Here is a 12,441-nt window from a genome sequence, read left to right as displayed (position 1 = left end):
TATTATGCTTTGTTATTGCCTTGTTTGATTAAAAATGATTCAGTGATGTTTATTAGTAGGTAGATACGGCTATATTGCGTTTCTTTTTGTCCCGGGACGCAATGTCGGAGTCTTCCATGCGGGTAGAAATGTAGAGTCATCAAAATTGATTAATTAAAATGTCATTAAAATGTGTTCTAGATTTCGTCAATAGTTTAAAACGTAGTATCAGATGTAGACTCGTTTATATCACACTTGAGTGCCGACACGGCCTTAGAGCCATTTTGCTTTATTGAGATAACTCTATCGAGACCCGCCCACGGTCTGCGCCTGCCACCGGAGAACCGTGGGCACTGCGGACGTACCTTATCAGTCGACGTGGAACCACTAGACCAGACACATTTACTGCGTAAAAGCACAGAATAAGTAATAGGTAAAATGTGTGTTAATCACTCCAACTGAGAAATAAGTAGATTACGTAAAGGTGACGCCAATCATGGCTTAAGGGACATTCAAAAATTAAATGGCAACAATTCTTATGTAGGTATTAAGCAGTGTGTATCCTTTGAGAAAGTTGTACGAAAGACCTAAGAGTTAAAGATTTATCGAATGGAATAGAATAAAGTAGTTCCAGTGTTTATTCGGTATTACATATTATAATGATTGAATTCGGATGCAAAACGTAGGAAACTGTATTCGGAAATTCCGATTTGCGCGTTGAGTTTTGCTGCTTGGTAAATAAACTTTAGTATCGAAGCAGGAGTTTCAAAGATAAGCTCTTCAGGTTAAGTGAATATTACTTACCTCTATAATATAATTTAAATAAAGATTTTAGACCTGTTAAATGAAAACCTAGCGAAGCAAAAAATCGTTTGTATTAACCGACAAGGCACGGTAATAATTATAGATATTATTACCGTGGACAAGGTGTATTGTTCGTAAAGTCAAGCTGGACAAATAGCTACACTAGTTTGATACAATGCTAAACAAATGTTTGCGTTTCTTCATTCAGAGCACAAAAGGATATCCTTGAAATGTGTGCGGTACGATTTAATGTGTGGTATTAATGTGGATCCGAACGATTGTTTCTGAACGTAATTAATTTTTAATTCGTTTAACGACATAATGGCGTCATTTAAGGCCATAGCAGACGTGCTACTTTACCATCGGATTAGATAATAATATTTTGTGATAGCATCGGTGATGAAATGTGACAGTGTTTTGGCAACTAGTAATTTCAAAAATCGTGGCTTGCAGCTGCCAAAAAGCTACCTGATCACTGGAAAAGACGTTTTATGTGTGAGTAAAGTTCGGTTTCATTAGTCATCATAACTTATCTAGTACCTACTTGTAGCTTCCGAAAAAGCTAAACCGCCAATCGCCAGCACTAAAAGTAGCATTTTGCTATGCCCTAACAATTTGCCTCCCCACCCAGTCTCGGTTCGACGGTATTGATATTAGCAAGGTCCCGTTTGGTATTTTCGGCAATCTAATTGCTTTATAATGGTGGGCTTATAACAAACGAGCATCTGATAATTTTATACTGTATTCCAAAGATTTATTGCATACGAGCATATCCACATAACCGTTAATTTTACTATAGAATTTGACAGCAGCGGCGGCGCGGCGCCGAGCGGAGAAGTGGAAATAATGAAATCTGATTGGTTATTCAAAATATTTCTCCGCTCTGCTCCACATTGCTGGAAACCGAGCCTAAGAAACAACAATTCTTATTAATAACTTGTTGAGCAGCAAAATCTCTACCTACAATATTGAAGCAACGTCACTTGAGGAGAAACACGTGTCCCTCAGCATTAGACAATGACGCCCAAATACAGGCAACAGCGCCTGACGTTGCCAATGTGAGCAATAGGCATGCAACATGCAACGTTACTCCAGGCATTATATGATTTGATGTACGCTCTACTCCAGGGATGGCAAACCAATGGCACGCCACAATATTTATGGCACGCCACAAATCAAATAAATCACTATAAAATTAAACAGTAATTTATGTGTTTTGAATAAGGGCTAGTATTTACCCTCGTCTAGTGCCAATGTAGAGTTCGGTCCTGTCGCTCGCCAATGGTGCCACTTGTACGAATGCCCCTAATTGATAGCATTAGGTGTTACTTAATGGCACGTCTATGACTAAACCAAACTTTTTTTTTTTAGAAAATTGCACGTTGATACATAAAGGTTCGCCATCCCTGCTCTACTCTGTTGGGCGTTGTTCTCTTGTGAATACTACAGATTTAACAATTTGCATGCATTATTAATGGTTGAAAAAGCAAATTATCAATATAGGGAAAACACTAAGTAATTTCTCTTCCGAAGTGATTTATCTATTTGTGTTCTATCTGGGTATCAAATCTTGAATCTATTCTACGTTTTTATTTACTCGTATTGGTGCGAGATCAGAATTTTGAACATACAATTTTCTATTAATTTTTCAAATAGGTAGTTCATTGTTGCTCGAACTTATCTTCGAGCGCTTGGCACTTACAGGTTCGCCTTCAAATACAAATTATTGCTGAGAAAAAATATGATTTTTTATGGTTTACTTAATGGTAACCTTTAGTGGTTTATTGTCGACATGACCATATGTGCCTGCACATATTAGTCTTATCTTCCCTGCGTATCTATTATGATGCCATAAATTACCTTTCGTGAATTGGTGTCATGATCATAACGATCATATAATCTGAACACATAGTGATGAATGATAAGTGACCAATGAACTTTTCATGAATGAAACTAGAGTGAAAACCGTGCTTGGTGATGCAACTTACGTCATGTATGTTGAATTTGAACTCTAAAGTATTTATTAGTGGCTACATTATTTTACATGCATTTCATTTCATTTGACATGTCTGTTATTATTTTATTTGATTTTATTTAATGTTAATTTCTTTGGTTTTTTTTTATTTTGTTAAATTTTGTTATTTTTTTTCTTTTCAGAGAATAGCTCAGCAACAACAGTATGGTGAGTCATTTTTTTCTCTCTTTTGTTTTACTTTATAAGTTTCAGTTTGTTCAGTTTTTGAATATTCATGACTGATTGCTCATTCTTGTATCGTCTTTACAATTTTATGAAATCGTGCCTATCCATTACATTATAAAATATGTGATGTTATTGTACGTTGGTACTTAGCTAGTGTTAAAATTGAACTTATAATAATTTTAATTTTATTTAAAAGTTTTTCAACATGTTTTTTTAGGATTTCAAGTTATGAGTAACATTTATTTAGAATCATTTAGTTACAGTTGAAACAAAATACAGCATTCATGTTAATTTATAATGTTTGGCAGTAACTTTGCGCTTGTGATTTTAGAAGAACACTTTAAACTTCGCAACTGAAAGTCACACTTTCATTAATCAAGGCATTGTAATTGCAAATCATAATATGCTATTTAGTTAAAGAATTGCTAAATCCCCTTCGTTGCTCCCACCGAGTAAAAACTACGAGTGGGTTCATTCATGAACGAGAATTTAGGTTTGCCCTTGGTTTTATTATCAGTATGATTATTGATGATATGGGCTCCCTCCTTGCCCCACACCACTTGACGTTTAATGGCTTTAGAAAGAGACGGAATTCGGACGTTCCTTATTGACGAATGTAGAGTCGATTCTCTGTCTCGTTCTGTCTCATACAAAGTACGTTATTAAAATTGTCGCACGTTGATTAAAATAACAATCAGTCATAATTTCCGTACCGTTTTGGTGAACTGAAGTAGCACATAAAAGTTATTGTCAATATCTGATACAGGCGTCAACGTGAATACTAAAATTGTAGGCGCAGAAAGGAACCTCTCACACATATTTTACTTTAGAAATCTTAACTAACCACTCGCCGATTCAACTTTTTAATCACTTGCACTTCTTCTTGCAATTGTGTATCAATCAAGAATCTCTCATCTCATTCTTCAAACAGTATTTACAAATACAGGGAGTCCCATGCCAAACTTAAGGAGGTGATGAATGACCATCTATAACAATAAACATTGCTTTAGTAAAAAAGTCACCATTTCAAAGATATGATTTTTTTCATGTTTTTTAAAATCCCTAATTTTGAGCCTATCTCTTGTTGCTCTGTGCAAAAAAATTTCAACATGAATAAGAGAAATATCTGCTTATTTGTACACACACAGCAACAAGAGAAAGACTCAAAATTGAGGATTAAAAAAACATGAAAAACTATGATGATACTTTTAAAAAAAGACATTTTTTATACATGGCCATCCATTAGTCTATAGTCTTCTTAAGTTTGGCACGCTCTTTACGGGACACCCTGTATATAACCTACAACAAGAAAATGAGCAACATTTAAAATATAGATTGAAAGTACTCCACATTTTGTTAATTAGTTTCCTCGCTCGAGTGGAACGGAAAGAGGCTAATGCTTTGTTTGCCCTGTCTGTTGCCTGACCATTACCCTGCATAGTGTTTGCGCTATCTTATGCCATAAATTAATTGCTATCTACGCTATAGATAATAGTGGCATTTTGCTTGCGAAGTTGCGATGCTCGTCTTAAATTAGGTTTCAAGTGCATCTCACTCAAGTAACTAAATAATTATTGTTAAAATAGCATCTTAGGCTGAGTTGCACCATCTTAATTTAACTTTAACAAACGTCATAAAACTCTATACAAAAACACCGGTTATCGTTATAGTTACGGTTTAAGTTTGGTGGTGCAACTCAGTCTTAGTATCTTATAAAAAGCGTAGGTAAGTATTAACTCAATAATTACGAATAACATTATAGCGAAAACGTACTGGAATTTATTTTTGTTTCGTCTCACGTCGTCAAAACAACTTCAGTATGTAGGAGTATATCAGGTATCACTTATCTTTCACTAATGGCCCAATTCAATTCAAGAACAGTAAAAAGGCGAGTTCTATTTTCGTCTAAAGTTAATATCAAGTAGCCTTGCTAAACTCTATTCTTCATCTAATAAAGCCCTAGTAATTTCTATACTGCAATTCATCACAAAGAGAACACGTATCAAATGCGGGGATGGGGTTTAAAAAATGAGTGTGGCTTGATAATGTATGTTTGTACGTATGTTGCACTGTTCCCGCTGGCCAATCCGAGTTTAACAGACCCAGTGGGGTGCTGAGGGATCCTGAGGCTAAACCCGCTTGAAGGACGAGGGTCGTTGGGTTTGTCTATCGAAACAATACGACTATAATTCTCAATTACTATTTAAATATATTTTTAACTGAATAAAATACCAAACAAGACTGTCATAGTATAAGCCAAACACAACAGCAATCCATTTAAACTTACAAGTCCCAACTATAACTAAAAGATAGAGTCATGTAGGCGAGAGCAAACCTTTAACACCGCGATCATTCTTCTCTGATATTAAAAAATCACTGAGTCGACAGACTGTCGCATGAATAAATTCCAAAGACTACAACAGTCTGTAACTTTGTCCGAGAAACTTATCTTTTTTTTGCATAAAATGGCAAAATTACTGGCATAAAATACATAGATCCTATGATGTAACAAAACTCACTGAACTTCTTGTATAAATGGAAAAAAAAGTTCGCGTTGGATTGTAAAAAAAAGAGGTTACTATGCGTCAACTGTAAATACTTAATTACATACTTAGTTAAAAATATGTCCCAATTTTTTTAACTTTAATCTGAAGTGAAACGGGAACTAGAGTATCGTCAAACCTTAGAAATTCGCGTATATCAATGTGTACTGCCTTGACAGTAATGTATTCATCAGTTCATTAGTAGCTTCAATGTCTTGTGCAACATTTCAATTCCAAGGATTCGATCGCCCAAGACTTACTAACTACTAACTAATATTAATAGATACGTCTTATCATAAAGACCTGTCTAAAATGTATGGTGAAGGTGATATCGCACAAATGTGACGACATTCAGCGGAATGTCGCGCACTGATCCATCTTGTCTCCTGATAAAATATTCTTTTGGACTTAACAAGAAACTAGGGTATCAGTTTTTGTAAAATGGAAGCCTTTAGGAACTTAATTGAGACATGAAAATCATTTGTCCTCAAATGATTTATCTGTCCTAATGTAGGTACAGTCATAGATCGTGACACCCAAAGTGGCCAAAAAGTTGACAACACAAAAAGACATGTTGCGAACTTTTTGGCTACTTTTGGTTTAATGAACTATTTGACGTTGACTGTATCTATTTTTAGATATACAAATACACTAAATATTTATCCTTCTTGATGACTCGTAATTTCAGTTAATGTTATCTTAAAAAGTTGTCTCATTACAAACACTCATTCCGCTGGATCCTTATTCAATTTGCTAGGAACTTCCTGCCGGCCAATTTACTTTGGCGTGCTGTATAAATTTTCCTACTTGAGAGAAGTTCCATTAGATTATTTGTTTGAGTAGTACACCTCTTTCGTTATTTATTCAAATGGAGGCAGGTAGTTAGGAAAAGCTAAGTTTTATAAACAACAAAGGTGGGTAGTCGTACAAACCAATCATCAGTCTTGTCACAGTCATCAGTTCTACATCATGGGATGGGTAACTTTATGCAAAGAATAAATAACCTTGCGGAATCAGTTTTTAGGAACGCAATCGGTGGTATTAAGAGTGAGTGTTGTTTTTTTAGTTTATTTTGTTTATTAGGTTACAGGCTCGATACGTTCTGTACTATGCGCTTGTGTGAAGCAGCAACCCTTATTTCCCTATTTCTAAACTTATTGACTTAGAGCAATATTGACAACCTAATTGTCTTTAAACATATTAACATAACAAACACCGATACACAGTATAGGTGCCTACTTAACTAACTGAAAAATGTTTACATATTTTTTTAAAGGGAACGAAAGTTTGTTTTTCATTAATTTCTCGATGGTGGCGGTCCCGCGGTATTGACAGTTGAAGCGAGTTGAAGTGTAGACGGCATGGCTCGAGCAAGCATGGCGCGAAGGATTAGTCGCCGGTCGGAACTCGTGCTCGTGGCTCGTACGCGAGCGTGCCGAGAGTCGCGTGCGGACCACGCGGCCGCTCGGAGTTCCTGCCCTCTCGTTCCCGCTCTTTGCTTACTCCGTAACTCCGCTAACTTAGTACTCCCACGGCCGCCGCGAGTGAGTGACGTGTCGAACTGCACGACAACACGATGAAGTGAACGCGTGTTTACGATGCACATCAGTGATACTAACCTAAGTTAAAAACACTGTGAACGGAGGTGATTGGTTCAAATCTCACAAGAATGTACGAGTATCTCGGTCGACCGGTGTCTGTGTTTATGATGCCATAATAACAGCACATGGTGCACGTATGGCAATACGCTCCTCTGGCGCAATGCGCCACACATAGTAAACAAAAATGTTACTATAGTCACACACACATTGCTAAAATCGTCTCTGCCAATTTTAGAACACATATAATTTATCATTGTAAATAAACATTACATTGCGAAGCTTCCGGCGGACCCATTTGTCTGAAAATATCTACAAATTAATCTAAACTTTACTAATAAATGTCATCTCATTCATGATTCTGAGCGCCAAAGCAAAAGCGGCGCGTCGCGATCGAAACGTTCAAAAACTGGCGTGCTAGCTCGAAGGAAATTGAAATCCAATATTCACTCATTCCTAAAAGTTTAATCTTTATACTTCTTAAATAAGTTGATTCAAGTTAGGTATGTTAAGCCGACGAGATAAATTGCGGAAATTATGTAACTTTTAAGTAAATCACATTTGTTTACGTTTATTATTGTATTTCTATGCCTGTCAAAGTAAAATTATAACTGGCCAGTTGTGTCGAATGACAGTGGCACTTATTCCGACATTAAACCGGTCCGAATAGATAAAATCATGCATCATGATGGCCATGCTATTAATAACATTGATACCTTTTCAATTGTTTTTTTTTTTACTAATTCCACACACCTTTTCAATTGTTCAATTTTTGACTAATTCCCACGTTACACGCTCCGAGACTGTCATAATATGATTGTTTATTAGTTTAAATGTTTAAAAGGGTTATAAATCACATCAAAATGAGTGTTTTTCATATTAAAAATTAAACGTCCTTCTTTTACAAGTTTACTTATTTAAAAATATTTTTTAAGTAATAATAAACTGTTATAAATCAAGTCTAATTTTAACTCATTAACCGTAACTTAAACGAACTACTGAAATTGAAGATATTATTGGTCGAAACAAGGTCTGAAGCTAATAATGGTTTTAATTAAAGATTCTGTTCATTCGAAAACCTGAAAACGGAAGAGATTCATCATAAATCTACTATTAACAATGAGTCTTTCGTGATTATTTAAGCGAGCCAAGTAATATCGATTACGGGGTAATGACTATTCATCCTAGTATCCAATCGAGAAGAATTAATTTACATCGCATCGAAAATTCTAAAAAAGAAGAACGGTCACGCCCCATACAAAAAAAACCCAGACCCGACAGAAACGAGACATAGCTCAGTTTTTTTGTCATGTCTTAATTAGTTACATTATATATTTTTTATATTCGAAATCTATGTATAACACCAAAATATTACCCTTTGTTTTTGTTCAGGCGTTATACAAAAACTAATACAAAATGCCTATTTATCACCAAAATTGGTATTTGTATGTACCTAAATGTCTATTACAGCTGCTATGGAATGTATTTAGGTGACCTGGAGATACAGCCGGATTATACAGGGTGGTTATACATATGGAATGATAAGTGATCTCACTCGATTATTTCTAAACTATACAAGATATCGAAAAACTAGTTACTGATTCTGAAAGTGCTTCACGAGCTCTTTCAAATGGTACCAATAATAGGTTACAGATTATGGAAGCTGGTAACATTGAATTTTTGGATTTTGTAACTTCTCGTTTCCACCCTGTATAATCCGGCTGTATCTTCTCCAGGTCACCTAGATACATTCCATAGCAGCTGTAATAGACATTTAGGTACATACATTTACCAATTTTGGTGATAAATAGGCATTTTGTATTAGTTTTTGTATAACGCCTGAACAAAAACAAAGGGTAATATTTTGGTGTTATACATAGATTTCGAATATAAAAAATATATAATTTAACTAATTAAGACATGACAAAAAAACTGAGGTATGTCTCGTTTCTGTCGGGCCTGGGTCACAGATGACCGTTCTTCTTTGACATCAAAGAACGTTTGTTTCACTTTTTTCACCGTTTTCAGTCCGCCGACGTAATTTTTTCAATCCAATAATTATAATCATTAAAGTATTTAAACATTTTTGTACATTTCCCTATTTTTTATGACTTTTTACTAGGTAACTGTTAAACTTTTAAGCAAGCAAACCATCTTCAACATCAATATTATTCAATATATTTCTTGAGCACCAGAATTTAATATTTTTTCTTATTCAAAAAGTATTGCATTTCATACCCACTTATATTCCAATTTAGAACTACTTGTATATGTTTAGAAATGATATACGAGTTTGATAAAATAATTTAATTTATTAAACCAGAGTCAGTCATGGTAGATTCCAAAGAACTGCCTAGTTGGATATATGTATGTATTTAGAAATGATAAAATAACTCGAATTTTCTTTAAAAATCTAGTTTCATAAGTAATATGAGACAATATTTGTACTCAATTTATTACGTAACATTACTGATGTTGCATATTTGAATACTTTTTGATGTCAAGCAATATCGCTTCGCAAAGGTGCAATTTTGAAAACAAAGACGTTTGATAAATGTAAATGTGCTCAAAACTTACTCCATTTTATTTACATAACACTATGCAATTTATAAAGTAGCACTTGAGTGAAACTATTTGTCACACACATAACGTGATAATGGATCATTTTTTCCGCATATCAATCAAGCAAGGCCTTAGAATTGGAGCATAACATTTGCGTTTTCTTATCAAAGTTTATTTATGAATTTCCTCTGATCGCTGCAAACGTTTTTGTGTGACAGTGTGCATGTAAAGCCTCTTGTTCCCAACCAGTCACACCCAGACGAGTAACACTGTGACTCGGGAAAAATACCATCCAGTCACTCACTCTGTTACTCGCTAGGACATTTTGTTACCTATCTTCATAACCGGTCATACTGTAACTAGTAGTATTGTCTGTCAAAAAGCCTTAAAATTTTTGATTTTTTTATTCTGTCATTAAGGGTGCCTAACGTGTGAACCGTTGAGAAAATACGTAGGTAAACAGTTGTCCTAATTTATGACTTGATGGATTTTTTCCCAACGAGTAACAGTGTTACACGATTGGGTGTGACTCTTTGGGAACAAGCGGGCAAAGGTAAAGCTAGGCGGTGTGTAAACAATTTGACAGGAGTTGTTTGTTTTTCAAGTCCTTTGCTTTGTCCAACACCGGGCGCTTGGCGCGACAGGAGTCGGGACTGGGGACATTCTTTGTCGGTTGTTTCTAGTTTAACGTGACAGAGTAGTACGTTTTTGTGCGACGGCACACGTACAGTTCTATTAAAAAGCCAAATGCTCCGTTTTGTAATCTTTAAACAGGCGATATTGAAATTTTATTCTGATCAAAGGAAATCTTTAAGAAGACATCTTGCAATTTGTATCGAGCTACCAAAAAGTTCTGTTGAGTAATTAAGATTGTAATAATGAAGAATTACAGACACTTACCGTTTAATCTTCCTGGCCCTTAACCCATTAATTCATATTATGTCGCCTAATTCATGGTAATTTATGTTCAAGGTTAATCATGCCCGATTTACACAATGTTGAAAAACAAGTAAAACTTGGAACTCGTGTACTAGTGAGCGTTTTATCGGTTTTAGATTTCTTGTCAGGAGTTTCATTCAGAGTGATTGAAAAGGACGCGGATTTAAACGATAAGGTGGTTATGCTGATATCGGTCACTTATGAGAATTATAAGCTTAAGTATTTCTGTCATAAGAAAGTAATTTTAAACATAAAAGTATATAATATTTACATGTAAATATAATGCTTCTTTTGCTGTTATTTAAAGCTAAGCAGTGTTTAATATCTTAGACTTTTAGCAGGCTGATCCAATGTGCGCATTTTCATACATGTTCATTGTTCATACTGATTAACAGTCCCAGAACCAGTTAAAATAAGTTAGCAATTTAAAAGATAAATTACAAGAAAGTTATTTATTAATGACTGAGTTTAAATTGTTGTATTATTAAAAAAACATCAGTTTTGTTCAAATAATGCACCTACAATGTAGATTTCTTTGTAATGAGCTATTATAACATTTATTTTGCTTGCATTAGCTTAATTTTTTTTAGAACGGAAGTAGTATACAACACACGACTTGCTATTAAGTTCGAATTACTTAGGTAGGTATGTACTTGCATTGGATTGTGTGTGCAGGTGTAACAAAACCGATATCGTTACATAATTATTGATTCATCGAAATTGTTATGTAGATCAAACTACACGAACGTGGGAAAGTTGTTTTAACATATTTTCATGAAGAATATTATTTTAACCTTTTGTCGCGGAAAGCAGGCCTGGCCTAGGGCGTGCTGCCATGCGATAGCAGGAAAATGAAAAACCTCTTAGAAATGTAGTTATTTAATGCAAAAATCCACTGACAAATACTCCATAGACCAAAAGGTACGAGGGCTGCACTAAAAGTATCGGGAATGGAATATTTCCACTGTACCAGTCATATTAAAATCTATTTAATTGCAAACTCCAGGGTTTTAAAAATCGTATACCATTTATTTATTTAAAAAAAGATTCTCGGTCGTATCACAAGGTCTTGTCAAACTTGTTTAGTCGTTGAGAAAATGGAATTGACTCGAGAAAATTCAAGAGCGATGATTTATTATGACTTTTGAAGTGGTTTAACACAAAAACAGTGTGTTGACCGGATGATTTCTGCATTTGGTAATGAAGCCCCATCCAAAACCACAATTTATCGCTGGTTTCCTGAATTTCAACGTGGACGTGTCAAGCTCAGTGATGATCCCCGTCAAGGTCGTCCAAAAACTGCAGTCACCTAAGAAAACGTTGATGCTGTGCGTAAGCTGATTGAAGAAGATCGACATGTGATATACCGCGAAATTCAGGCAACTTTAGACATTGGCATGAGTCAAATACAAATAATCTTGCATGAACAATTAGGTGTAAAAAAGTTGTTTTCCCGATGGATACCGCATTCGCTCTGTGAAGAGCAAAAAGCAGCTCGCGTTACTTGGTGCGTCAGAACTCTCGGGAGATTACATGCAGGATCCTCAAATGCTGTATACAACATCGTATCAGGTGACGAATCATGGATATACGCGTACGAACCCGAAACAAAAAACCAGTCACGAGTTTGGGTGTTCGAAAATGAATTAAAGCCAACAAAAATTGTTCGTTCACGGAGTGTTGCAAAAAAAATGGTGGCCACGTTTGTCTCCAAAACCGGCCATGTTGCGACTATTCCTCTTGGGGGACAAAGAACGGTTAATGCAGATTAGTATGCTAGCATTTGTTTGCCACAGGTCGTTTCTGAACTCCGTAA

At 35.3% G+C, this 12,441-nt stretch overlaps 1 protein-coding gene across 7 annotated transcripts in view; it reads left to right on the top strand.

Annotated features, from left to right (window-relative positions):
* Positions 1 to 12,441, top strand: part of Snf4agamma (SNF4/AMP-activated protein kinase gamma subunit) — a 100,647-nt gene that overhangs the window by 37,624 nt on the left and 50,582 nt on the right. For all 7 annotated transcript variants that reach the window (XR_003657004.1, XR_003656998.1, XR_003657001.1 and 4 more), the window contains exon 8: positions 2,941 to 2,965. Coding sequence is in view for 1 of the 7 variants with exons in the window: in XM_028322832.1 (XP_028178633.1) it covers positions 2,941 to 2,965 (25 nt within the window). In the remaining 6 variants the exon portion in view is untranslated. The remainder of the gene's footprint in view (positions 1 to 2,940; positions 2,966 to 12,441) is intronic.

Source organism: Ostrinia furnacalis, unplaced genomic scaffold (assembly GCF_004193835.3).
Source record: "Ostrinia furnacalis isolate ACB-3 unplaced genomic scaffold, ASM419383v2 OfSCF0069, whole genome shotgun sequence".
NCBI classification, from domain to species: Eukaryota; Metazoa; Arthropoda; class Insecta; order Lepidoptera; family Crambidae; genus Ostrinia; species Ostrinia furnacalis.
Note: the sequence above shows the minus strand (reverse complement) of the source record. Positions and strands in the feature narration are given on the sequence as shown.